Source organism: Lacerta agilis, chromosome 14, assembly GCF_009819535.1.
Source record: "Lacerta agilis isolate rLacAgi1 chromosome 14, rLacAgi1.pri, whole genome shotgun sequence".
NCBI classification, from domain to species: Eukaryota; Metazoa; Chordata; class Lepidosauria; order Squamata; family Lacertidae; genus Lacerta; species Lacerta agilis.
In genome coordinates this window covers 26,092,602-26,118,515 of record NC_046325.1, presented here as the reverse complement: position 1 = coordinate 26,118,515, position 25,914 = coordinate 26,092,602, and the positions used below count along the sequence as shown (strand labels likewise).

At 43.0% G+C, this 25,914-nt stretch overlaps 1 protein-coding gene across 2 annotated transcripts; it reads left to right on the top strand.

Annotated features, from left to right (window-relative positions):
• Positions 1-341: 341 nt before the first annotated feature.
• Positions 342-24,166, top strand: MED1 (mediator complex subunit 1). 2 transcript variants are annotated; one of them, XM_033169993.1, is made up of 18 exons: positions 343-574; positions 5,305-5,414; positions 6,328-6,406; positions 7,508-7,562; positions 8,280-8,412; positions 9,174-9,202; positions 11,003-11,074; positions 11,906-11,980; positions 12,724-12,797; positions 13,453-13,542; positions 14,482-14,593; positions 14,856-14,980; positions 15,959-16,077; positions 17,760-17,961; positions 18,626-18,721; positions 18,841-18,946; positions 20,778-22,720; positions 22,890-23,069. In XM_033169993.1, the coding sequence occupies exons 1-18, from the start codon at positions 547-549 to the stop codon at positions 22,925-22,927; spliced, it is 3,486 nt and encodes a 1,161-aa protein (XP_033025884.1). In that variant the 5' UTR covers positions 343-546; the 3' UTR covers positions 22,928-23,069. The 2 variants fall into 2 exon arrangements, with proteins under 2 accessions (XP_033025883.1, XP_033025884.1); XM_033169992.1 differs by having other exon boundaries at positions 342-574; positions 20,778-24,166.
• The last annotated feature ends 1,748 nt before the right edge of the window (positions 24,167-25,914 follow it).

Sequence of the window (25,914 nt, the reverse complement as noted above, 5' to 3'; positions counted from 1 at the left end):
TCGCCTTCTCACTTTCAGCTTTTTCAGCGAATACGTTTTTGGGCCGCTTGGTAACCATGACAAAACACCATAGCTAAGCAACGGACGTGGACAAACTTGGTCCTTCTCATCCTTCGACAAAAGTCTTCCGTGTTTAAAGCAAATGACGACGACAAAGCCCAGCTGTTCGCGTGAAAGAGTTAAAAAGTGCTTCCTTTTGAAAAACGAGGGGGGAGGGGGTCGCGCGCGTGTATGTGTTCAAATCTCGCGAGAGCTTCCCCGAGCCTTTGCCGGTTGGCCGCACCGCGGGATTTCCTTGTGAACTTCCTCCCCGCCCCTTTTCCTTTTTTTCGAATCCCGCGAGAAGAAGCGCGACGTGGTCTCGCGCGGCCGGCGGCGGGATGGCGGTTGCTGCGAGGTAGCATCTCAGGCCAACTGCTGTTCTCGCCCCGGCCTCGCCGCCTCCTCCTCCTCAGAGCGGGAGAGGCCCTCTCCCCCCCACCTCCACATGAGGGAGAGCGGAGGGGGGCACCTGGCCCCTCTCCCGCCCCACCACGCTCCTGAGGGATGAAGGCGGCCCAAAGTGGCGCCGAGGGTGAGTGATTTAGGGGTCAAAATCTCTCGCTTTCCTTTGGCAAATGCTGCGGGTAAGGGTGCTCGAGTTTCGTAGGAAGACCAGGCCCCTTAGACGGAGGGGGCGGGCGGGACGGGAGTCAGAGCGGCGGTTTGTAGATTTCATTAAGGTGCCCCCCCTCGCCCGCCAAAGCCGCCCAATCCTTCGGGCTGCGAAAAAGTATCGGAAATTCTCTGGCGAAGAGGTCAGAAGGGCCTCACTGCTTCTCGTTCAAAGAGAGCTACGGGGCAGCTTCATGAGTCGCCTCCCCCCTTTCCCTCCATGGACGGGAGGGAAGAGTTTCCGGGAAGACGTCGGACCTCATTCGTGAATTCTCGGGGAGTTATGTACAGATTGGAGTTAGGGAGTTTTTTTAAAAGCGCCCCCCCTTAAATGTAGCATCCAGGAGTGTCAACTTGAATAAAATGTAATAATGATGATGATGATAATAATGATAAATAAATAAAATATGGGGTGAGGGTGAAACGCAATCGGTCACAAGATCCAGCACATGCACGCCATTTGAATGGTGGTGCCTTTCAACTTTGGGCGGGGGCCTAGGAGTCTGCTCCTATGATCGTATCTGCAAAGCATGGAATAGTTGAATGCTTCTTAAAGGGAGGGGGGAAACAAGTTTGGCTTGTTTTTCCTTATTTAAACTAGTGCTCAATCTCTCTCTGCCGTTTGCTTTTAAGGCGGGGGTGAGGAATCTATGGGCCTCCAGATGGTGCTGTGCCCCAGCTCCCATCATAACTGACCATTGGCTATGCTGGCTAGGGCTGATGAGAGCTGGGATCAAACGACATTTGGAAGCCAGCAGGCTCCCCATCCTGCAGGTGGAAAGGGGCTTGGTGGAACGCCCAAAACTTAGAAGCGGGTGCGGAATTTACAGCTGAATCCTATACTGTGCTTACTTGGCAGTAAACCTCACTATGGTCAGTAGGCCTGACTTGATAGTACCCGGTACATGTTTAGGACTGTAGCCTTTGCAGTCCTCCATCATGCAAGAGATGGGCTTTGTAGAAAGAGAAAGGGGCTTTCATGGACTTAAACCTCAGAAAGGAGCTGGATGTTGTTTCTTTAGCATATGCTAACCACCATGTTGAGTTAAACCGGGGGTCAGCAACCTGCGGCTCCGGAGCCGCATGCGGCTCTTTTACACGGCTGCCGGGGCTCCGGGGCGGATACGCCCGCCCACTTCTCCAGCTGGCAGCGACCGCCCTCCAGCTGGCCGGCGGCCTGCCCTCCGGAGGCTGAGGGCGCTGCTCAGGGGCGTACCCAGGATCACCTGGCCTTGAACAGCGGGGCAGCGGGGCTCGGAGGCGGTGGGGACGCAGTAGAGGTGGCGTGCCTCAGCCGAGGGCTCTGGCGGGGAGCGCGCCTGAGGCGCGCATGCTCCTTCAGGAAGAGATGGAGCTGGGCGAGCGGGAGGGGGAACTTTGAAGACCCCGCCTCCGCCTCCGAAGCAGGCGCCCATGGGAGAGGCTGCCCCCCGAGCCTGCCTGGCGGGACCAACCCTGCCCAGCTCCAGGAGTCTTCCTAGCGTGGGAGGCGGCCTTGGGGCGGACAGGGGAGCTCCAGGGTCGGCGGGTATGTGGGACCCCACGGCATCCAGAGGCAGTTGGGAGGCGGGACGGGATGGGGGCAGGAAGGGGGTCTTCAGACACGTCCCCGCACGGGCACTGGAGGCCAGGACTCCTCGTCTGGGTTGTGGGACCGCGGGGGAGGGCTGGCCGCGGTTCCTCTCGGAAGGCTGCTGGCTGCTGAGTCGAGGCGACGACGAGGTAGGCAGCTGCAGGCTGGGCCAGGGCAGCGGGTGGCGGGCGAGGGGGGAAGCCCTCTTTTTAAAAATGGTTGAGGAAGCGGCGCCTGTTTCCCTGCTGCTGCCTCCTTCACTCCTGGTTCCGCTCGCAGCCTCAGACCGCGCTCTCGCGGGCGCGCATCTCTCTCCGCCCCGGAGCAAGGCCGGGACGTTTTGCAGTTTTTCCTCTGTCCTGAGTGTGTGTTAGGGGAGCCTTGACAAAGCACCTGTTGGCGTGGAAGAGAGGAGTCCTAACTTGGATCTGTGTTCATGTGCAAAATCTATCGCCATTGTCATTACGGGGGCAGGGAACTCCCCTAAAAAGGTTTGAACACTACGAACTACTACAGCCACCTGTATGCAAGTCAGCACAAACATCACAGGCTTCTCTGGTGCAATTCTGTGCTTTATTTAGCAAGAGAGGAGGTTGGAAGAGGTGAACATAGCCTCTGGTCTGGAATATTAAGGGTAAAAGACACTAAGATTATTGTAAAAGCCAGCAGTCTTCAATTAGACATGGGACAAACATTTAACACAAGTGTGCAGTTGAGGACTCATTTTTTAAAAAAACAACAACAACAAATCAAATATTTGTATGCTGTTGCAACCCACCTTGGATCAGGCTGTGACCTGGTAGTGGTCCCCAGGGTGGATAAAAATGAATGATTTTTTTAAAATGGATTTTTAAAATTTAAATCGGATTTTTTAAAATTTAAATCGGATTTTTTAAAATAAAATGCAGTGTTATATTTGTTTTAAATGTCGCAATGGTTTTGCGGCTCCCAGTTGTTTTTTTCCCTTCGGAAACGGGTCCAAGTGGCTCTTTTGGTCTTAAAGGTTGCAGACCCCTGAGTTAAACCAAAAGTTCTTTCAGGCGTTTTGTCTGCAAGCAGTGACTAGCTAGCAGACCCAGGGGTGTGTATGGAGGACATGCTAGAGGGAGTGATCTATTGCTTTTCAAAACACAGAGTGAAGAGTAGGTTTTTAAGGTTTCTGGTGGACCATAATAATAATTAATAATAATAATTTATTATTTGTACCCCGCCCATCTGGCTGAGTTTCCCCAGCCACTCTAGGCGGCTCCCAATCAAGTGTTAAAACAATACAGCATTAAATATTAAAAAATTCCCTAAACAGGACTGCTTTGTATGCATAAGATCTCAGATTCAATCTCTGGTATTTCCAGTTAGAAGACCATTAACAGTGCTTTGAAAGACCTTTGTCTGACCCAGGGGTAGGTAACCTAAGGCCCGTGGGCTGGATGCAGCTCAGTTGCCTTCTCAATCCGGCCCGCGGACGGTCCAGGAATGAGCGTGTTTTTACATGAGTAGAATGTGTCCTTTTATTTAAAATGCATCTCTGGGTTATTTGTTGGGCCTGCCTGGTTTATTTTACATGAGTAGAATGTGTGCTTTTATTTAAAATGCATCTCTGGGTTATTTGTGGGGCATAGGAATTCGTTAATGTTTTTGCTTCAAAATATAGTCAGGCCCACCACATGGTCTGAGGGACTGTGGACCGGCCTACGGCTGAAAAAAGTTGCTGACCCCTGGACTCTGACCAATAAATAACATGAGGCTTAGCTGCCCATCAGTAGACAGTAGTGCCTTAGATGGACCAATATGCTGAGTATAAGACAGTATAAGATGGTCATCCTAAATTGGAGATAGATGATATGTTGGTAGAAATGTCAAGGAAAGAAAAAATTGCAGTTGTGTTCCTACAAATATGCTGTCAACACTTGTCACTCAGCAGCTGCCTAAGAATTTGAAACTTTTCCTGTAAATGACATACATAATACCCATAGTTCAATGGAGATGGTTTTAGGGGTGTTGATGCCTTCTGCATTTCTGAAGCTTTTCAGAAAAGTAGCGACATCCAAAAAGAAATTATTTCAAATAAAAAATTTCTGGGCTGCCTGCCAACATGCACCTCTTAGTCATTTGTGGGCTTACAGCTTTCCTGCCTTGTTACCTGGAGGCAGTTCTTTCTTCACCACAGGCAGTCAGGTGAGTTGCTATTTACAGCTTGTGTTAAAGGTTACTTAACTTTCCATTGAGAAAAGGAAAGTAAATATTCTTGCTACAGCTTTATTAACAAATCTTTTGCTTATTATGTATAATGCTGCCTAATTTGCTTTCTGAGGTTTAAAAATATTGAAGTAATTGCTCCCTTGCAAATCCTCTTATGTTAAAAGTGGCAGCAGTGTGCATTTTAGATGTTACAGCATTGTTAGTTTGCCAGTAGGATAAACAATGCCTGTTTAACCTGCCTTCTTATAAATGTCTCAGAAAGGGATGCATCACTTAAGAATCACACGTTGACAGAGACCATTAATAGTAAATATATCAACCACAGTAGATACAAAAGTATCAACCTGAGGTCCTTTAACTGGAAACCCAACTATTAAAGTTTAGGGTTTCTGTTTGTAAACCCACTGAGATGAATTTCCCTTTAAAACAACAACAATTTGAACTCCTCCTCCATTTGATTTTGCCATTCCATTATTAGCATAGGATTTTAACTAAAGTAAGTTCTGAGGTTAAATAATATGAAGCAGGCCCCTTTTAGCTTTGTTCCCTGATGTAGGATTAAGCCCTCTTATTGTGTCCTGAGCTTGATATTTTAATTATGACAGTATTGATCTCTTCTAAACCTGTATGTAAGAAATATGGAGAACATAGATCAGTATCTGCCGTTGGTTACCTAATGTTGACAGTACGTATTGTAAAGAATTCTGGACTGCATGTACCATGGTCCCATTCTGCAAGGTACTTTAGTCTATTCATGGTAACATAACTCAAGTTAATGTTCTCTGGGGGTTATGCAGGGAAATTGAAGGTGAACCTGCATCTCTGGACTGAAAATCAAATATATTGTATGCTTCACTGACTTGCAATTTCTCTTATAGATACGGAGAAACTGAATAAGATGAGTTCCCTTCTAGAAAGGCTTCATGTTAAGTTTAACCCTAACAGTAGACCTTGGACAGAAACGATGAAGCTTGTCCGGCAAGTTATGGTAAGGGCATATTTTAGATGGGAGTACTTGGTAAAATCTCCTTGCACATTTTCTTAAAACAGTGATTGTCAAGATTGTCTACTTAGAGAGGACATTGTCAACAGTAAATTGCCAAGAGATCGGTGTGCATCTTTCACAGAATCCCAGCAGTTAAAGAGGATTCTGGATTGAATTCTATGACATGCTCTCCATTCTGGTAGCACTGTCTTTGCTGCTGTTCCGTATCAATTGTGAATACTCCCTAGAAGGTGCCTAGCATTCCTCTGCAACTTATGCACTATATGGGAAGATTGGCAGTAATGGGCCACAATTGCAAATAAACTGTCATTGCTGATTCTTTTATCAAAAACCCAGTAACTCATAGAACACAGAAAGTATTAGTCAAAACAATCTAGCTTTTGAATAATACAGTCATACCTCGTGTTGTGTACTTTTGAGTTACGTACCCCCGCAACCCAGAAGTCCTCCACGGAACGCGGGTGCGCAGAAGCGTTCTGCGCACTTTGCGCATGCTCAGAAGTGCAAAAACCCGCGAACTTTCGGTTTTTTGCTTTTTTTTGTTCGTTAACGTTACCGTTATGTGGCGCGACCCAGAACGGATTGCGTACGTAACGCAGGGTATCACTGTAATTCTTTTGATTTGGTATTATTTAGTAGAACAATTCTAAGCTGTCATTGGTTTGAGTTAGTGTGATTCATACAATGGTCTAGCTTTATAATGCACAAGGCCGGCATCTGTGGAGGGTTTTTTTATTTACAGCACCCATAGTAGCTGATTTTCCAGAACAAAGTGGAAGCCTTCAGGAATGCAGTTGAATGCTCCAATGTTTTAGTTATAGCTTTCCTTTCACAGTATTGCTGAATGTGCATGAACACTTTCTCTATTTTTTCTCTCCATCACCTTTGAACATAGGAAAAGCGAGTTGTAATGAACTCTGTTGGTCATCAGAATCTTGTCAGCTGCTTAGAAACTTTGCAGAAGGCATTAAAAGGTTGGTAGATGCTTCTGAAACATAAATAAGTGTTTGTGTTTGTTTGTTTTTTAAAAAGACTAGGAGGAATTGACATTAGGATAATCAAGATGTTTATATGGTTTGTACTATATGAGTGCAAAGAATTACTATGCTACCCTCAAAGATCTTTGGAAGTAAGGTTATTGGACAGCCCTTTGCATGCTTACTCAGAAGTCCTACTGTATTTAGTGGAACTTGTGGCCTTGTATGTTTATAACTGCATTCTTCGGCTCTCTGTTGCTGTAAAACAGTGGGTAAGCTTCATACGAGCATGTATAATGCTCATGTTCAGTAGACTCATTGAATCAATTACTACTGTTTGTATAGTCACATGTTATGTTACACACTCCTAACCACTTTGTGTCTGGTTAAAGAAGAAAGATTGTTTATGTTCCCGTTTCAGCCAGTTACCAAAACTTGCAGCCTGTACCCAGTAATTCTCATTTTTTTCAATGGGAAAACTGGGTGAACGAAAGGCTCCTGTGAGCCCAAAGTTCCCACTCAGATGACTGTGTGTTGAATCTCTGCATAGTTCAATATCCTGGTTGTCCACCTTTTAAAACAGCCACTGCTGTGAGGTGGCAATTCTGTCACTTTCTGACATCAAGTGTAATTATTCAAGTAACTAGTTAAATGAGTACAGACACAGAAGTTTCCCTTTATGTACACATCTGAGGGCAGATCAGGATCAAATTTTTACTGTACTCTTATTTCCACAAGTTGTGGAGTAAGTGTCTACAATTGTAGGATGGCTGACCAAGAGGCAGGGTCTTATCTTTGGGCTGCATCTTTGGAATGTGGCACAAGTTCAGTGACAAATAGAAGTGCCTTGGCTAATGGGCATTGTCTCTACCTCATAGTTGATAAGGGGCTGTGAAGGTGAGCTGGCTTTCTCAGGCAGTTAAAGCTCCAGCTGCCCAGCAGATGGAAAGATAAACCTCTGTCTGCCATCCCCTTTCAGTTCAGATCCATTGATTTCAGTGGGTCTACTCTGAGTATGGCTTGGTTGGATATCACCTATTGGGACTTGAATAAATTTGCTTGTGTACTTGGCTTTAAACAAGCTCGTCTTCCTCCTAGTGACATCGCTACCTGCTATGACAGATCGCTTAGAGTCTATTGCAAGACAAAATGGGTGAGTAACTCCCATGATCCCTGACGATTGGCCACACTGACTGGGATGGTTTGGAATTTTAGTCTAGCAATATCTGAAGGGCCATAGGTTCCCCGCCAGTGAGTAAGATTAATATTTTTCGTGTATCTTATGTTTAAGAGCTAATTGAGACTACAACCAATCACATTTTTTGTATTTTTTTATTCATTGTTTATACTACGTGCTTAAGAATGTAGAAGCCAAGGTTTTTGTTACAGTCAGGTCCAGAAATCAAATGTTTGATTTAATTAGACTTAGATTTTAGTGTGGTTCCATCTCTGCCCTGGACCGGTGGAAAGGAGTGTTGCCAAATAGCAATCACATGGTGGTTATGTAGAAAGAGAAATGTAAGAGGTATGTCCCCTACACATTGGACTAGAATCAAGGTTGGTTGTTGCACTTATTTCTCATTGGAATTAAAGGGACAAGTTAATCAAGACTTACAGTACAATCCTATCTATGGCTGTTTAGAACTATTGAAGTCAATGTGACTTACTTCCTGAAAGCAAGGTTAAGATTGCCGCCTCAGTATAAATTCAGTGCAAATAACCTGTATGCAGCCCATTATTATCAATCTTGAGCCTCCAGAATAAAGACCAGGATATAGGCCTCCAGTCAAACAGATTAATTGATGTGCTATTGATTGGTATTTGATAAAGCTTTTCATGTGTGAATATCTTTTTTCTCCTTGTGTGTAAGTCTTGGATCTCATCTTAGTGCAAATGGCACTGAATGTTACATAACTTCAGACATGTTCTATGTGGAAGTCCATTTGGATCCTACAGGACAGCTGTGCGATGTTAAGGTGGCCCATCATGGAGAAAACCCTGTGGTACGTAGAGTATGAAGGTCACACCAAACTTCTGCCTTCTACTTTTTGTTGAAACATGTTTTTACAGCCCATTCTGTTCTGAGAGCGCAGGGCAATCTACAGTATGTATCAACCCTGAGCTTAACAGCTTCCTAAAATCCAGATATCTCTACCGGTACTCCTGCATTTAGTTTTACACTTCTCCTGAAGGGAAGTGATCTATTCAGCCCAATTCCCTTTAAATCCTCTTAGCCAGTCACTTGTAAAAAAGTCACAAGCTGCCACATTTTCACATTCTACCTACTCTTTCAATACCGAGGTTATCATCTCCCATCCTTTAATAAAATGTTGGATCCCTCAGTAGTAGGGAGAGAAGTCAAAGCTCCCTTTGCCCTATTACTAGTGTGGTACAAACAGCTTGCTAAACAAGTTAGTACCATTTGTAATTCTCTCCCCTTCCCCAAACTTATTTTTTGTTCTTTGTTGAAGCAGTGTAAAGATTTGAGATCATTTTTTAACTTTATAGTCTCATCCTTCAAAATGCTTGCAGTCATTTCTAATCATCCTTATCACCCAGTGTTTGAAACACTGGATATCTCTGATCTGCCTTCTGCATTGTCCAAACATCCTGTAGGACTGTTAGGAAAGTTTTTAGGGTTTTGTACCTGCATGAAGCTGAGATTCCCTATAGTCATGTACAATTTAAGCCAGCACCATTGTGCTGAATAACTGCAACAGTTTCAAATGAAGTTGTGGCACACATTTTTTATTTTCCCTTCTAGAGTTGCCCAGAGCTGGTGCAGCATCTAAGGTGAGTACTAAGTCTCTTTCATTACTGGCTACATACCTTCTCCCTTTGCAGTTCTGTTGTATGGCTACAGTTTTCCAACAATTGATAACCATTTCTTCATTTCCTATAATGTCTCTTGTACAATTTATATACAGCATCCTGGATTTATTGTGGCTTACTCATCCATCATATTGGCTATTTTAGAACATAGAGTACAGATCTTTTCTCAACCATAGTGCTTTTCAGGAATTGTGCAGGGTGAGGTGAAGATTTTGGAAAGAACAAGAATTGAAGAACTGGGTGGGGCAGCAGTGTTGCTCAGATTTAACAACAAATATGTGGATATTCATCCAGTTTTCAGTTTCTGGCCCTTTTAAAAAGCGAGCCTTTTAAGCGTGCAGTTTTCCTTAAGATGTATGTTGCTCCTGCCTTTGGGGGGCTAATTAGCTATGATTGAGCCTTGTACACCTGACTCAAATCTCTCTCACAGCAGGTGAAGAGTATGTTGACAGTGGTGCAACATAGACCCAATATATATTCTGTATTCAATGAGCTGATTCAAACAACACCAAGTCGGATTCGGTGTTATATGAATGGGCCTTATGATAAGGCCCTCCATCCTTCCCATGGACTCTCCAATTCATTGAGTTACTTCTTTCCTAGTACAAACCATAGTTTGCTGTTACCACTGAATTGTCAAATAGTTGCTTGTCTTGCCCTCCAGACAGAATTGTGAAGCAGCTTCAAGCTCATGTTTGAAAGGTCCCTATTTATCCACGAAGATCTTTGAAATGCATTGGATAAGTCACTGTAACTTGCACATTTGGGGTTTTTAAAAACATAGATTTCAGCAGAAGGTCTTTACTTCCTCTTTGGAATTATATGAAGACTGTTCTCATCCACTGAGGAGAGGCCAACTCCTTTGCTCCTAAGTAAGAAGGCAGGGTTGAGTCTTTAATAAGAAGTTAGGAGTGGCGCAACTCTGTACGTAGGGATCACCAACATTTTTCAGCCAGTGAGCACATTTGGAATTTTAAGAAAGCACTGTGAATGTTAGTTATAAAATGGCTACTGAAGGGGCATAGTATAGCACAAAATGACTGCTGGGTGCGTTTCTAGGAGAGGCCAAGCCAGTGCAAATAGGAACGGAGCGGGGAAAGCAAATAGTCTCTCATGCATTGTGAATTTTTGAAGGGGTATTTTCTGAGACCTTTGGCAGATGCCATAGATACTGGCAGGCACATTGACATCATCAGGCACTGCATTGGTGAACTTGTCATATAGGTCATTTCTCTTCTATCAGGAGAATAGGGTTGTTGGCAACCACCTAGGCCTCACAATAATTTGTTTTGTTCTAAAGATTTCTCTCTTAGAAATTCTCCTTTAGAATAGTGGTTTCAGGGCTATGAGAGTCACATAGGAAAAGGTCCTCTCAGAGAGTTTTGAGAAGGCCCAGGAGAACAAGTAGCCAGCAAAAGAGCACTGAAGCCTACATACAGCTTGAGAGGGCACAGCACCATAGGCAGGCAGCTTGGGTCATGACATTTCAAAGTAAGGATACTGAAAGGGAAGCTTCAGTACTTGCAACCCTCCAGTATGGTGTGTGTGTGTGTGTGTGTTTTCACCTATCTATTTTTCCTTTGAATTGTATTATGCATCTTGGAATTTTCTGGAAGAGTACTGTAGTAGGATGTGCTTTTGGAGCTAAAATGTTGAAATGGACTCCTTTCGCCATCTCTCTTAGGTGCATCTAACTATAAATATCTCTGGCATGTATGATTCCTCCAGATTCTCTAAAATTAATATGTTTTTCTTTCCCAGAGAGAGAAATTTTGAAGAATTTTCTAAGCACCTGAAGGGTCTTGTCAATCTGTATAAACTGCCTGGTGACAAGTAAGCATTCCACTATATGTCATAATTTCTGTGATGTGGCAACACCTGCAGTCACATATTTGTTAGAGCATTGCATATAGTGGTTGAAACCCTGCCCAATTGTATGTCTACTTGCTCCTTTTCTCCTTACTTTATGTGCCACCCCATCCCTTTCCTGCATTACCATTATCTCTCCCAACTTTCAGAAAGGAAGCCAAGGTAGAACTGCAGTATTTCTGATGCTAGAAAGAACACAAAGGGGCTAAAATCTGCGTCTTTTTTAAAAGAGGAATTGTGCAGCCAAGGTTGGATCCTTTGTGTGCATTGGGAATTTTAGAAGTACGGCCAGTCTTAGAATATCGTCTTCATTTTGTCAAAAAATGATTTTTTTTATAGGAAAGCTAAGATTGTAAGAACCTCATGGCCCATCTAGTTCAGTATATTGTTCTCACAGTAGGCACCCTGATGCCTTTGGGAAGACCACAAGCAGGACCTGAGTGCGAAAGCAGTCTCCCTTCCTGTGGTTTCCAGAATCTGGTGTTCAACTGAAATAACTACATAAGCTATAAAAAGTCTGAAGCTTAAGTCCTTGGCATGTCTGTGATCGTGTATGATAACAGTTGAGAGACCTTCCATGGAAGGCTGCTACTGGTTGGACAGCGCTCCGGTTGGCTGACAGTGCAATTCTGTAAGACTCACAGTGCAGTTTTATACATGTATACTGGAAGGAAGTCCAAGTGAGTTCAATGAGACCTACTCCCAGGTTAATGTATATAGGGTTGCCACGTCAAAGCATCTTTTTATCTTTTTTCTGTACCAATTTTAAAATAATATTTTATTTTTTCTCCTTAGCAAACTGAAAACTAAAATGTACTTGGCTCTTCAGTCCTTGGAGCTTGATCTTTCAAAGATGGCAGGGATGTACTGGTAAGAAAAGTTTGCTTTACTGAATGAACCCAGCGTTTACCTGTTGATGTCCTAAGCAGCAGTAGTGTTCAGGAAATAGAACATTGAACTTGGAAGGAACCAAGTTCAAATCGTACTTGAATGACAGATCCACTAGATATTCTCAGGCAAGCCACAACATCTTTGCCTCAGTTCCACCATCTGTAAATATAGCAGATTATGATCAAGTTTGTCGGGCTCCCATGAAGATGAATGCAACAAACACAGCCAAACTCATTGTACACTAAAGCAGTCTATAGAAATAGATGCTTATTAATAAAGAAGCTTGCATATTACATTTCTTTCATGTGAATTGCTATTTAAGTTTCCAAAGGTAGCATTATGGAATCCGAAGTCTTAAAACTGAAAGAAAAAACAAACAAACCCAACAACTATCTTTGGTTTTTGAGGAACTGGGGTTGAAAGATTGACTGCTAACTTTCATTGAGGAGGTGATACTGGATTTCAAAGCTCCCAGATCCAAGACTAGCTGTCTGTCCTGTGTCCTACGCTGCCTATCAACATGGTAGTAAAAAAGGAAAAAATTGTGTCAGAAGGAAAAATGGGTTCCTCTTTTTAATCTTAGTGTTGCAAACCTAAAAGTTCAGTTTGGGCATGTTAAAAATTCAGTCTAAGATAACAATCCAAAAGATTTATACTGTGGCAGTCTTGGGTCTTAATTCTGCACCAGCTTATCATAAGTCTTTGATTCTGTCTGCTTGTAGGCAAGCCACCAATGCAAGCCCTTTGGACAAGATTCTGCATGGCAGTGTTGGCTATCTCACCCCAAGGAGTGGAGGTAGGTGACTGTATATTGTGAAAGAAAGAGGGGCCCATTTTACAATACTGCCCATTTCCCCCCTTGAAAGATGACTTGTGAAATGGTGCCAGACTATTATTATTTTTTTGTTAAAGTGTTGAAATGCCCATCCACGTATTAGCCCCTTATGGAGCTCAGCCTATCCAGTATGCCATAAGCAGAGAAAAGATGCATATTGGAAGACTGCTAGCTACCAAAGCAAACAGCTCCATAAATGTAAGTGATCCACCTCTTAACAGAAAAGGCAAAAAGTGTCTTCAAGGAAAATTCTTTCCCAACCCCAGATATAGTCAGCAGGACCAAGAACCTTCAGAGCTTCTGAATACATGTTTGGTAAATTAGGTATACATGAGTCACATCATAAATTACTGGGTTGTTGTGGGGGTTTTTGCTCATAGCCAGTATAGGACTGTGGCTTCTCTGTTGATTCCGCATGTTGGAATCCCTACTCTACTATGAAGTTGCTTGGTGATACTAGGAAGGCCATTTTTCTCATGAGATTGCTGTAAGAATAAAAACAATGCTACATATGCCACCCTGAATTCCATGTAAGAATGTCATAATATGAAGGTGACATATTCTCAAGGCTGAGCCACATTTTAAGTGCCATGAGAGTGCCATATTCTTCTTTCAGGTCACCTGATGAATCTGAAGTATTATGTTTCACCCTATGATTTGATTGAGGAAGGTACTGGAGCTCCTATTATTCTGAATGAGAACAACGGTATGTTTCTAGACGTGCTTTCTGCTTCCAAATGTGCATTCTGAACACACCTTGCATTACAGTGGTACCCCGTGTTAGGCACGCGATCTGTTCCGGATCGCGCTACGTAACACAGGCATGCGTAATGCGAACGCCCCCCCAAACCCCGGAAGTAGCGCGATTTGAGCATTCCGCGCATCTGGGGGTTCTGCGCGCTCCGGAAACGCTTCTGGGTTGCAGACGTTCTTAACTCGAAACGTCCACAACCTGGGGTGTGCGCAACCCGGTGTTCCACTGTATATTGAAGGTTTTCTTTGAACCCCAAGCAGGAGATTCCTTTTATTTTGGTATAAGGTTTACTTGTGTTTTCCTAAGTATAGATATCCCCTCCTATTTTTTTATATTGAAATAGTATATAGTCAGTTGAGTATTGACAGATTCTTATATCCAACACTGTCTGATGTTTATCAACAAGCAGTCCCATTAACATTCCTGTGGATTACTAATTTTTCTAGTCTCCAGGCAAATTTCTTGACAGGTGCATGTCTTGATTAACAGTGAGGCAGTTGAATAATGAGTTCAGATGACTGTAGTACTACTAGTAGTATTTTTTTTTAAGAGACAATGGTTATTAGTAGGAAACATAAGCTTGTACTCTCTGGTGTTCTGGTTAATGACTGTGAGCATGATGGAGTATCCTGAAAATTATCTAGCCTAAATGTCAGTACTGGCTGGACCTGCAGTGGACCTTGTACATTAAACCCCCAACCATTAAGTTTGCAGCTTGTTGCAATGACTAAATAGTAAACAGCCAAGTGACAAACTGAACCTATTTGTGTTTTTCCCCATGACTGGTCCAACTTGCTGCCACTGCACCCATTCTTCTTCCCTCCTATTCTGATTTCACCACACCTGATGGTCTTTTAAATTAGAGAAATTAACACTTGCCTCCACTTTCAGTTCCTCGCTACCTGGGTATGAACATATGTGTTACAATTGAAGGAACACTGACAATGAACAAACTTCCAATTGCCCCTCTCATTATGGGATCTCATCCAGTGGACAACAAAGGGTAAGAAACAGGCACTATTTGTTGTTTACTTGTTGGTGTAATTTTACCATAATGAATTAGAATGATTCCATAAGGTCATCCAAGATGGACAGTACATATATTAATTTTCTTCTTCAGTTGATAACAGATTAACGGCATAAATTAGTTACTCAGAACTGAACAAAGGCTTGTTGGAATAAAAGTATATTTACAGCCTTCCTAATGTTAAAAAAAAAGTATTTGCATGAACCCAGATGTAATACTATTTTAATCTCTTCTTTAGGACACCTTCTTTCTCCTCAATCACCAGTGCCAATAGTGTTGATTTGCCAGCTTGCTTCTTCTTGAAGTTCCCAAGGCCTATTCCAGTTTCTCGGGCTTTCATTCAGAAACTTCAGAACTGCACAGGTCAGTCATGTCTTCAGATATTTGGTGCCATAACCTGACATCTAGAGGGCAGCAGTCAAAGCATTTTAGATTTTGGGTTGATATGAATATTTGCTCCCTTGTTCTTCAGCATTTCTGTAGCCTAGATCATGTTTTCCATATACCTGCAGCTTCAGACTGTCTTCCTCTTTTAAAAAAAAACAAAACCAAAGTGTCTAATGTTAATCATGGAACTGATTAACCCAAATGATACAATTGGGAAAAGGCAAGAAATCAGAGTAATGTTAAGCAGAGTCTTGTATTAATGAGAGCACATGGATGTCTTCATCCTTTTTCCCATATCCCTACTGACCACTTAAAAGCTAATCTTCTCAATCTGTTTTTGTTACCAGTTTTTTGTGTTTGTTTAAAACCAAGCCAAATCCTTAGAGACGTTAATTTTTCAGTCAAACAAATGGCGCAGAGCAAGCAGATACAGGAAAACATGTAATTTGCCTAATTGGGGAGGGACCAGTATGTGGCCTTCCATGGCACAGAGGTTGGATTACTCTCAGGCCTTTTAAGATTGCCTTTAAGATACTATTCTTCTCATTCATCTTCACGCAGATCATGGGAGGGATATCTCACTAATATACATGTTTAAGATCCTGCTGCTTATTCAAGATTCCTAGTGTAATTTATTAGTGTTCAGGTATTTGAACCCATCTCTCCCAGGTGCAGCACTCCATAAGATCATGCTGATTTTCATGTTAGCTCCATGTCAAGAATTTCAAAGTTCCTAGCATTCAATATCCACATTGGAATACATTAAACACAAGTGGTTTCTGGATAACTGATTATAGAAATTTGACGCTGCAACAAGCATCTCTCATGTCAAGTTGTAGTGAAAATTATTGAGATCCCCTCTAGTGCAAATACAAGTTGTGGGTAACAGTACTTGTATTTTATGAGAGGATAAATCTATGGGTGGGTGGTTATAGTTTTTCTTTCTTTTCTTAGGCATTCCATTGTTTGAAACCCCTCCAACGTATGTCCCCTTATATGAGCTTATCACACAGTTTGAGCTATCCAAGGAAGATGACCCTGGACCATTGAATCATAATATGCGCTTTTATGCGGTAAGTTATAAGTGGGGATTTCATAAATTACCTTCACTCACAGAGTGTGAGAAGGTTGGTAAATTCTAGGTGCACATTCAACTAAATATCAGTAATTTTAATATAGGATCCTATATATAGCTTTTCATAATTAGACAGGTTATATGATCTGATTATAGAAAATATGTTCTCTCATTGGAATACTTTACATTGTTAGAGAATTTGTGGTAGGTTTACATAATGCCTTCAGTATAAATTATGGTGAAGTCCCACCATTGTTCTTTATCTTGAGGCTTCAGGGAAGAGTGGTCGTAAAGTAGATATTAACTGGGAATTTGCTACAAAATAGTGCAGTGTGTTTCCACCCCTTAACTGGAGCACTTCTGTTACAGGCTCAAGCTTCCTTGGAACAGGGAATCTCATGGCTCTGGTTCCAGGACACCTTTTTATCTTCCCAGTTATTTTATTTATAAAAATATTTACATCCTGCTATCTCATACAAAAATCAAAGCTGTTTACAACCATATCTGTGTATAATGGAAACGCTTAATTTAAAATCAAAGCCCATCAACTAACCATTATGGAAAGTTGTTTTCTTAATTGCCTGTATAGACTAGGGCCTCAGCAGGATCTCCTGCCCTATCTATTGAGAAAACCCAGAACAGTCAGGAATTGGATTCAATCAGCATCTGAGGATAGGCACTGCTAAATGGCATTGCACCCTTGTAGGGGAGGGTTGTCGCTGCAAGTCCAAACCTCAGCAGGAAGTAGTCTGACCATGACAATGGGGGAAAATCTACCCCTCCTATTTCCAGACCACCACCCTTTCCACCTGGAGCAAGAGACTAAATCTAGGGTATGCCCTGCTCTGTGTGCTGGACCAGTGATCACTTGTGAGATCTATACGAAGCCATTTTGATGGCCCCATTTTGCTTCCTAACTGATAGATGCTCCACTATTCAAGTTTGCTTTTAAGAGAGAATATTATTGAGAGGAGTGCAGTAGAGAAACTGAACCTTGGACTGAAAGGAATGAAGGCAGTTCCTGTTCTAAGAACCTCATATGATTAGTGATCTGCAAAAGAGAATTTTTGGCATTATGTATTGATAATACTTTCAACTGACTCTTCAAAGGACAAAGTAATTATGCTGCTGTTGCTAAACTTATACTGGTGTCTAGAAAAAATATCATGAGGTGGTATATAATGAGATCTTATTTTAATCCCAGTACCAGAAGATTAAGTATTAATTAGGCAAGCCATATAATTGAGCCCTCAAAGAGAGCAAATACAACCTAGCGGAGTTTCCCAAACTTGGGTCTCTAGTTGTTTTTTGGACTACAACTCCCATCATCCCTAGCTAGCAGGACCAATGGTCAGGGTTGCTGGGAATTGTAGTCCCAAACACCCAAATTTGGGGAAACCCAGGCCTAAGGCATAGCACTGGTTCCTGCCTCTTTTAATGTGGACACAATGCTTTTGTTGTATCTGTTTGTTTGTTTTTGTTAGAGCCATTACTCACCTTCCACTGCTACTAGTAGGACTTTTTGGGAAAGGGTGGAATAAAGTATAATTGAATAATGCAGTTTTGTTCTTCAAAAACAGTAGTTTGGTTTTCATCTCCTGGCTATGTATGATTTTGTAGCACCCATCCATACTTTACCAAGTAGTAAATGTGAGATTGGGTGTGCCCCCTCCATAACAGGCTTTGCCAGGACAGCAGCACTGCTACTTCCTCAACAAAGATGCCCCCTTGCCAGATGGACGAAGTCTTCAGGGAACTCTGCTCAGCAAAATTGCTTTCCACCATCCTAGTCGGGTTCCTCTCATCCTCAATTTGATCAGGCATCAGGTGGCCTACAACACTCTGATAGGCAGCTGTGTCAAGCGAACAGTCTTAAAAGAAGGTGAGTGCTATCCATGGTACATTGCCTGAAGTATTTTTTACAACATATTGGTCTCTATAATCTGTCAGTCCTCTCCAGATGTTGTTAGGTTTGAATCACTACAGCAGCTGACTCCTTTGGCTTTTCCTCCAATTTATTTCACTCGCATAGGAAGATCAGTTTCTCTATCCATTTATGTATGTTAATACTTTTACTCTTAGTAGTATTGTTGCTTCTCAACCCTTGTATTTATTTACCATATCAAAATTCTGGATAGTGTAAGGAAGCATGAACTAGATAGCCAGTAAATTCAGGTTCAGGATTTCCATTCAGTTAGTAAGGAAATTAAGCAAGAGTATAAAAAACTAAAGAAGGCAGGCCCTAAAGTAAACTGCTCAAATGGCAGTTAGGCAAAGCCCACAATGCACCAAACTAATATAGAAGACTCTTCCTTCCAGAGTAAGCTTGAAGCAGCTAACATAATAAACATAAACTTTGAAAAGATTAGGGTAGCTGTTACACAACCCATGCACCATCAGATGTTTCCTGACCTATTTTGCCATGTCTTAGTTGAGCTGCAAAGAATAGTATGAACATCTTTCTCTCTTACCCTTATTTTATCTATAGGGTGAACATGACTTTTTAAGCTCAAGGCCTTTGCTAGCAAGCTCTTTTGTCTTTCCAGATTCCCCAGGCATCCTGCAGTTTGAAGTCTGCCCTTTGTCAGATTCCTGTTTCAGTGTGTCCTTTCAGCATCCTGTAAATGACTCTCTAGTTTGTGGTAAGTTGCTGGATGGAGGGTTTTAAGAGAAAAAAAAATGTATGTATAAACAGTCATTGAATGAAGATGGACACATTTTCGATTTACTGACCTCCCTGTGATTCCTCTGTGTCTTTCAGTGGTAATGGATGTGCAAGATTCTACACATGTGAACTGCAAATTGTATAAAGGGCTTTCTGATGCACTCATCTGCACAGATGACTTCATTGCTAAAGTTGTTCAAAGGTATGTCATACTGCTTAAGCCAGAATAAAAACTGATCTTTGAAGACAGTGGTTAAATATAAACCTGGTAACTCAGAGGTCACTTACATTAAAGTTTTACCAAAGGAAAAATAATCTTACAGTAACATTTTCCTACCATCCTTTTTATATTCTGCTCTAATGGTGACAGCAGTAAAGGTCTACACACACACCAGTTTTTTTTCAGTAATAGAGCCTATCCCAGGCAAGGGAGGAAAGTTTCTGTGCTAATCCTTAAAGCAATGGCATCCTGAACCTTTTCCTTTTCCTTTTTTTTGGGGGGGGGGGGTAATTGCTTTAAATGTTTGGGACACATGCCTTCCATCGCACTGCAATCACTAGCTTCCCTTTCAACCAGAATTAACTTGGAGCTCCTGCTTTCCATCTCTGCATTTCTCTTTTATCTATTTATCTACATATATTTATAACAAAATATAAAAGATGGCAAATAAAAGTAGAAAGAGGTAACTAGAACTTCTGTAACCTTTCGTGTCCAATAATCCTCATGGATATTTGTGGCACTGCAGCAAGTCCATCCTTCTGTGGTTTTCTCAAAATTTCTCATGCCCACACTTTGACAGACCTTACCTATCAAATCAGACTGCTGTCTTGGATGGTGTGCTTTGGTATTAAAAGCTCTCTGAAACTTAGAGTTGGATTTAAGATCAGCTGCTGATTTCTAATTATTAAAGGCATTTGGGCTCCCTTCTTTCTATCAAAAGGGAAAGGCTCAGTCCCGTCTTCTGTGGGTTGCTTTTACTGCTGGTGATAAGGAGCTTTCCTCCAGGAGCAGAAGTTTGAGACAGCTGCTCGTCCATGCACCAGTGACATAAGGCAATTTTGTACACTTTGTGTAGGTAGAAGAGTATATGAAGCATGTACACAATTTATGAAAAGTGCATGCACTTTATATTTTACAGCTTGCATTTAGCTGTGGTTACCCAGTGACCCCTTGGAAAATAGGCATGTGTTTTTCACCCCTGATGGTCTTTATATGTTGTGCACACTTTCATGTATGCTGAAATGGTACATGTAGAATTTATGTCTTCTGTTAACTGGATCAGAAGAATGTTTTCTATCTCTTCTGGGCCTTCAAGCCATCTCTATAGTCTAGAGAAATGAGTAAAATGAATAAAATAACTAAATTTATCTTGATGTGAATAGAGATGATTTATTTGAAGTTCAGAATTTGGGTTTCATTAATGTGCATAGCCATGTATGAAAGGAGTGCCTAGATCTGTCCATCCTGTATTTTACTTTGTAATTCAGGGGTGGATAACCTATAGACCACCAGATGTTGGACTTCCCAACTCCTATCAGACCCACCCCACATAGCCGATGGGAGTTGTAGTCCGACAACATCTGGAGGCCTGCAGGTCCCCCATCCCTCCTGTAACAAGGCATATTTACTTAGGTCATATTTACTTGAACAGGCTCTTCAGTTCAGCAAAGCCTTAACATTCTTTGATTTTGTCATGTTCGTGGAATAAGAAAATAAAGTAGGAACTCTCTTTTAAAAAGAGTACATTCACCTATTTATTCATGAGAACTTTAGTGAATTGAGTAGGGCTTCCTTACTCCTTACAGTTGCCACTTTGTTGCTGTGGTGGAGAATTCGCCTCTATAAAAAAGAGTAAAAGTTTATATTCCTGTATATAGCGTGCCTGAGTAGTAGAGAAGTGAGGCTCACTCTGTAGAGGTGTACCTAACACTGCTCATAATTGTTTTTGATGAGTACAGCTTTTAGCTTCATGGGGGAACTTACTGCTGGCAAGGATGACACTAAACCAGCTTTTCTCCATCTTGCCTTATAGATGCATGTCAATACCTGTGACCATGAGAGCCATCCGGAGAAAGGCTGAAACAATCCAAGCAGACACACCAGCCTTGTCCCTCATTGCTGAGACAGTTGAAGACATGGTGAAAAAGAACCTGCCCCCTGCCAGCAGCCCAGGTTATGGCATGACCACCGGCAACAACCCAATGAGTGGCACCACCACCCCAACCAACACTTTCCCCGGCGGACCCATCTCCACGTTGTTCACGATGAGCATGGGTATAAAAGAACGGCATGATTCAGTGGGCCATGGGGAAGACTTCAGCAAAGTGTCCCAGAACCCTATCCTTACAAGCTTGCTACAAATCACAGGCAACGTGGGCTCCACTATTGGCTCCAGTCCCACACCTCCACACCATACCCCTCCCCCTGTGTCATCTCCTGCAAGCAACACCAAGAACCACCCCATGCTCATGAACCTGTTGAAGGACAATCCAGCTCAAGATTTCTCAACGCTCTATGGAAACAGCCCACTTGAGAGGCAAAATTCCTCTTCTGGTTCCCCAAGGATGGAAATGGGTCCAGGGGGCAACAAGCAAAAGAAGAAAAAATCACGTGTCCTGGTGGAGAAACCCAAGCATCAAACTGAAGATGACTTCCAGAGAGAGCTGTTTTCCATGGATGTTGACTCTCAGAATCCCATCTTTGATGTCAATATGACCACTGACACTTTAGATACCCCTCATATTACTCCAGCTCCCAGTCAGTGCAGCACTCCACCGACAACGTATCCACAGTCTATACCTCATACCCAGCCCAGTATTCAGAGGATGGTTCGGCTCTCTAGCTCAGACAGCATTGGTGCTGATGTGACAGATATCCTTTCTGACATAGCAGAGGAAGCATCCAAGCTACCAAGCACCAGTGAAGATTGCCCTCCTATTGGAACACCAGTAAGAGACTCCTCTAGTTCAGGGCATTCCCAAAGTGCCCTGTTTGATCCTGATGTCTTTCAGTCTAACAACAGTGAAAACCCTTACACTGATCCAGCTGACCTGATTGCTGATGCCACCGTGAGCCCAAACAGTGACTCTTCAAATCAGTTTTTCCCTGATGGAGTTGATTTCAACCCTGACCTCCTGAACAGCCAGAGCCAAAGCGGTTTTGGAGAAGAGTACTTTGATGATAGCAGCCAGAGTGGAGACGCTGATGACTTCAAGGGCTTTGCATCACAAACGATAAGTACTCTGGGCGTGCAGGTGCTGGGGGGAGATGGAGGGGAGAGTAAGTTCAAGGCAAGCAGCCAAGCGGACACAGTCGACTTTAGTATTATCACTGCTGCCAGCAAGGCTTTGGGAGTCTCTGATGTCATGGAGCATCATAGTGGAAGCCAGAGCCCCTTACTGAGCACAGGAGATTTGGGGAAGGAAAAGTCGCAGAAACGGGTCAAAGAGGGTAATGGATCCGGGAGTTCTTTAACGGGTCCTGGGCTGGATGGCAAGGGTGGAAAACGCAGCCGCACCCCATCCAGCGATGGGAAGAGTAAAGAAAAGGTCCAGAAGCGGAGGAAGGTGGAGCCAGAAGGCAAATCTCCCTCTCATAGTTCGTCTACCAGGCCTTTCACCCCACCAGCAAGCACAGGTGGCTCGAAATCTCCTGGAAGTTCAGGCAGGTCTCAAACACCCCCTGGGGTAGCCACTCCTCCCATACCCAAAATCACCATCCAGATTCCCAAGGGAACAGTGACTGTTGGCAAACCTTCCCATGGGCAGTACACAAGCAGCGGCTCAGTCTCCTCTTTGAGCAGCAAAAGTCATCACAGTCATTCCTCCTCCTCCTCTTCCTCCTCCTCATCGTCATCCTCGTCCTCTTCGTCTTCCTCATCGACATCGGGCAAAATAAAGAGCAGCAAGTCGGATGGGTCTTCTGGGTCCAAGATGAGCAGCAGCCTCTACTCGGGCCAAGGCGGCTCTGGATCAGGTCAGTCCAAAAGCTCCACCCAATCAGTGGGAAAGCCTGGGTCCTCCCCCATCACAAAACACGGCCTCAGCAGCGGCTCTGGAGGTACCAAGATCAAACCTCAAGGGAAGCCTTCATCACTTATGAACCCTTCCATGAGTAAACCAAACATTTCTCCTTCTCATTCTAGACCCTCGGGCGGTTCTGACAAGCTGGCCTCTCCGATGAAACCCGTTCCAGGTACTCCCCCGTCGTCTAAAGCAAAGTCCCCTATTAGTTCCGGTTCTGGAAGCTCACACATGTCTGGGACTGGATCAAGTTCAAGCATGAAGTCTTCTTCAGGGATGGGATCCTCCAGTTCCATGTCCCAGAAGCCACTCCCTTCTTCAAATTCTTCAGCGGGATCTTCATCTTCCTTCTCATCTGGCAGCTCTTCCATGTCTTCGTCTCAGAATCAGCACGGGAGTTCAAAAGGCAAGTCCCCAAGCCGGAACAAAAAGCCATCTTTGACAGCTGTGATTGACAAACTCAAGCATGGTGTGGTCACCAGTGGCCCTGGTGGGGAAGACTCAATGGATGGACAGATTGTCCAGAGTTCTAGTTCCTCAAGTCACTCCATGTCCTCCAAACACAACCTCTCTGGGGGTGAATTGCAGGGGAAGCGGGAAAGGAGTGACAAGGAGAAATCCAAAGTCTCTGTTTCAGGAGGCTCCTCTGACTCTTCCAAAAAGGCATCTGATTCAAAGAATGTTGGAAGCACTGGAGTGGCCAAGATTATCATCAGCAAACATGACGGTGGCTCTCCTAGCATTAAAGCCAAAGTTACCTTGCAGAAGCCTGGGGAAGGAGGTGGGGATGGCTTAAGGCCTCAGATGACATCTTCCAAAAGCTATGGATCACCACTAATAAGTGGGTCTACTCCAAAGCATGAGCGCTGTTCTCCTAGTCACAGTAAGTCTCCAGCATATACCCCGCAAAACATTGACAGCGAGAGTGAATCGGGATCATCCATAGCAGAGAAATCCTATCAGAACAGCCCCAGCTCTGATGATGGAATTAGGCCTCTTCCAGAATACAGCTTGGAAAAGCATAAGAAACACAAAAAAGAAAAGAAGAAAGTAAAAGATAAAGACCGGGATAGGGATAGGGATCGTGACAAAGAGAGAGACAAAAAGAAAACTCACAGCATTAAGACGGAGAACTGGTCTAAATCTCCTATCTCTTCAGAACAGTCTTTGTCTATGACAAGCAGTGCCATTCTTACATCAGAAAGGCCATCCAGGCCTAGCCCTGATTTTTTGATTGGGGACGAAGATGAGGATCTTATGGATGTTGCCCTGATAAGAAATTGAGAATATTTAGCCAAGGTTGGCAGGTGGGGAGTGGGCTGGGGCTAAATGTTTCATTTAGTGTTGTTTTAAAAATGCTTTTAAAGTTGTGAGTGCAAACAACACCCTTGTGGGTTCAGGTAAAAACAAGCATTTTTCTTTAGCTGTCCTTCTTGACAAATGGAGCATGGTGAAAAAAATATTCTTCAACTCTTGGAAGTTTACATGGACTCTTACACATGCATACTTCCATCTAATCAGAGTCTCTACCACAAAGAATTGATGCACCAAGCTATTTGGTGTAGTTCTGTCACTTGTCCCAGAGTGGACTTGCAAGATAGAATTGAAACTTGGGCAAATATTAAACATTTCATTTGTTTCACTTCGCATTTTTAGGAACGTTTCCATTCTGGAGCGTATTTTTAGTGTTCAGGATTTAAGCTTGTTTGGGTTTTGTTATTCATACTCTGATATTTACACCAAAAATTAATTAGCGGAATTGGTTCAGTGCCTGGTATCTCCCCTAGTTCACAAGGTGCTGACTGCCATCTCCTATTAAAAATAAAATATGAAATGGAACTGTTCAGTGGATAGCACCAGTTGGGCCCTTACGCAGGTGGTGAAGTATTTGACATAGATGTGTTACATCTTTTACAGCCATTTCACTTAATCTTTGTATTATAAAATTGATTTCTTTACTTCCATGGAAACTGTTGGCTTCCATGCATGTCTCCTGTGTTACCACTGGGTAGTATAAGATGGCAACTGAGTGGGGAAGAAGAAAGTGAGAGTTTGGTGCTGTGAGTGTAGATTAAGACTTTTCAGCCCCTTTAATTTTGAGGTAGGTTGAAAAAGCAGCTAGGAGAGAATATTGTTGAAATAATTGGGAGTGACACTTTTTTCCCTTGGTGAATGTAGTTTGTTGGCATGAGTGTGGGATCAGTTTCCTCCTCGGTATAAGATCCACTGCAGCATGGCTCCTCCTTTACATCCCACTCCAGAAAAGTAGGAACCTTGCGGTCATGGGAGGAATCAGCAGTGCAGCTACTTCCCTTGGCAGTTGTCTCAAATCCTAGGCAGAGTGAAGTGGCTGCATCTTTGACTCCTCTCACATGACTTCAACAGTTACTGGAACAGCATACTGGAGCAGCTCACAGGCCAGAGAGGTAATATAGGGTTCGAGACCTGTTAAGCAGGAGCCTATAATGTGTGAGTGGTCAAAATATATGCTTAGTGAATGTGCACTTCAACTCCTACCTAGATACAAGGGAAACATTCTAGAATTTTTCCATAACCACATAGTACCAGATAGAGATGGTATTGTAGTGGATTAAGATTTGCCTTGCTGTGTTCCATTGAAGGCCATGAACTATATGCATATCACCCTCTGTCTTGGCACCTTGATGTCTTGTTCTCTCCAGTATCATCTTCACATGGAACATTCCCTGATACTCAAAAGAATAGGGTAGCACCTGGTCACATAGAACTCCACATGGTATACTAGAGTATGCAACAATAATGGGGAACCTGTGGCCATACAAATGTTGCTGGACTTATAACTGCAGACGACTTGGGTGTGTACAAGGTCTTTGAAACATCGAGAGGTTTTTTGTGATAGCCACATCACAGAATGTAATTCTGTGTATGTTCAGGCCACAACAGTTCTCTTTATTATGATGGTTTTTACAGTATTCTTTTCATTTAGGGAAGCTGGGTTCTGAGAAACACAGTGTGCAACTCAAAATGAGAAGCTTTATTGTTTAAGGCTTTGGACATCTTGCTGCATCCCAGCAGCAACATCTGAGTGGTGTTTTCATGATGGGACACACAATATAGTTCTGGTATCCTCTGTAATTGGAATGGAATTGTTGAAAGTATTTGGAGGAT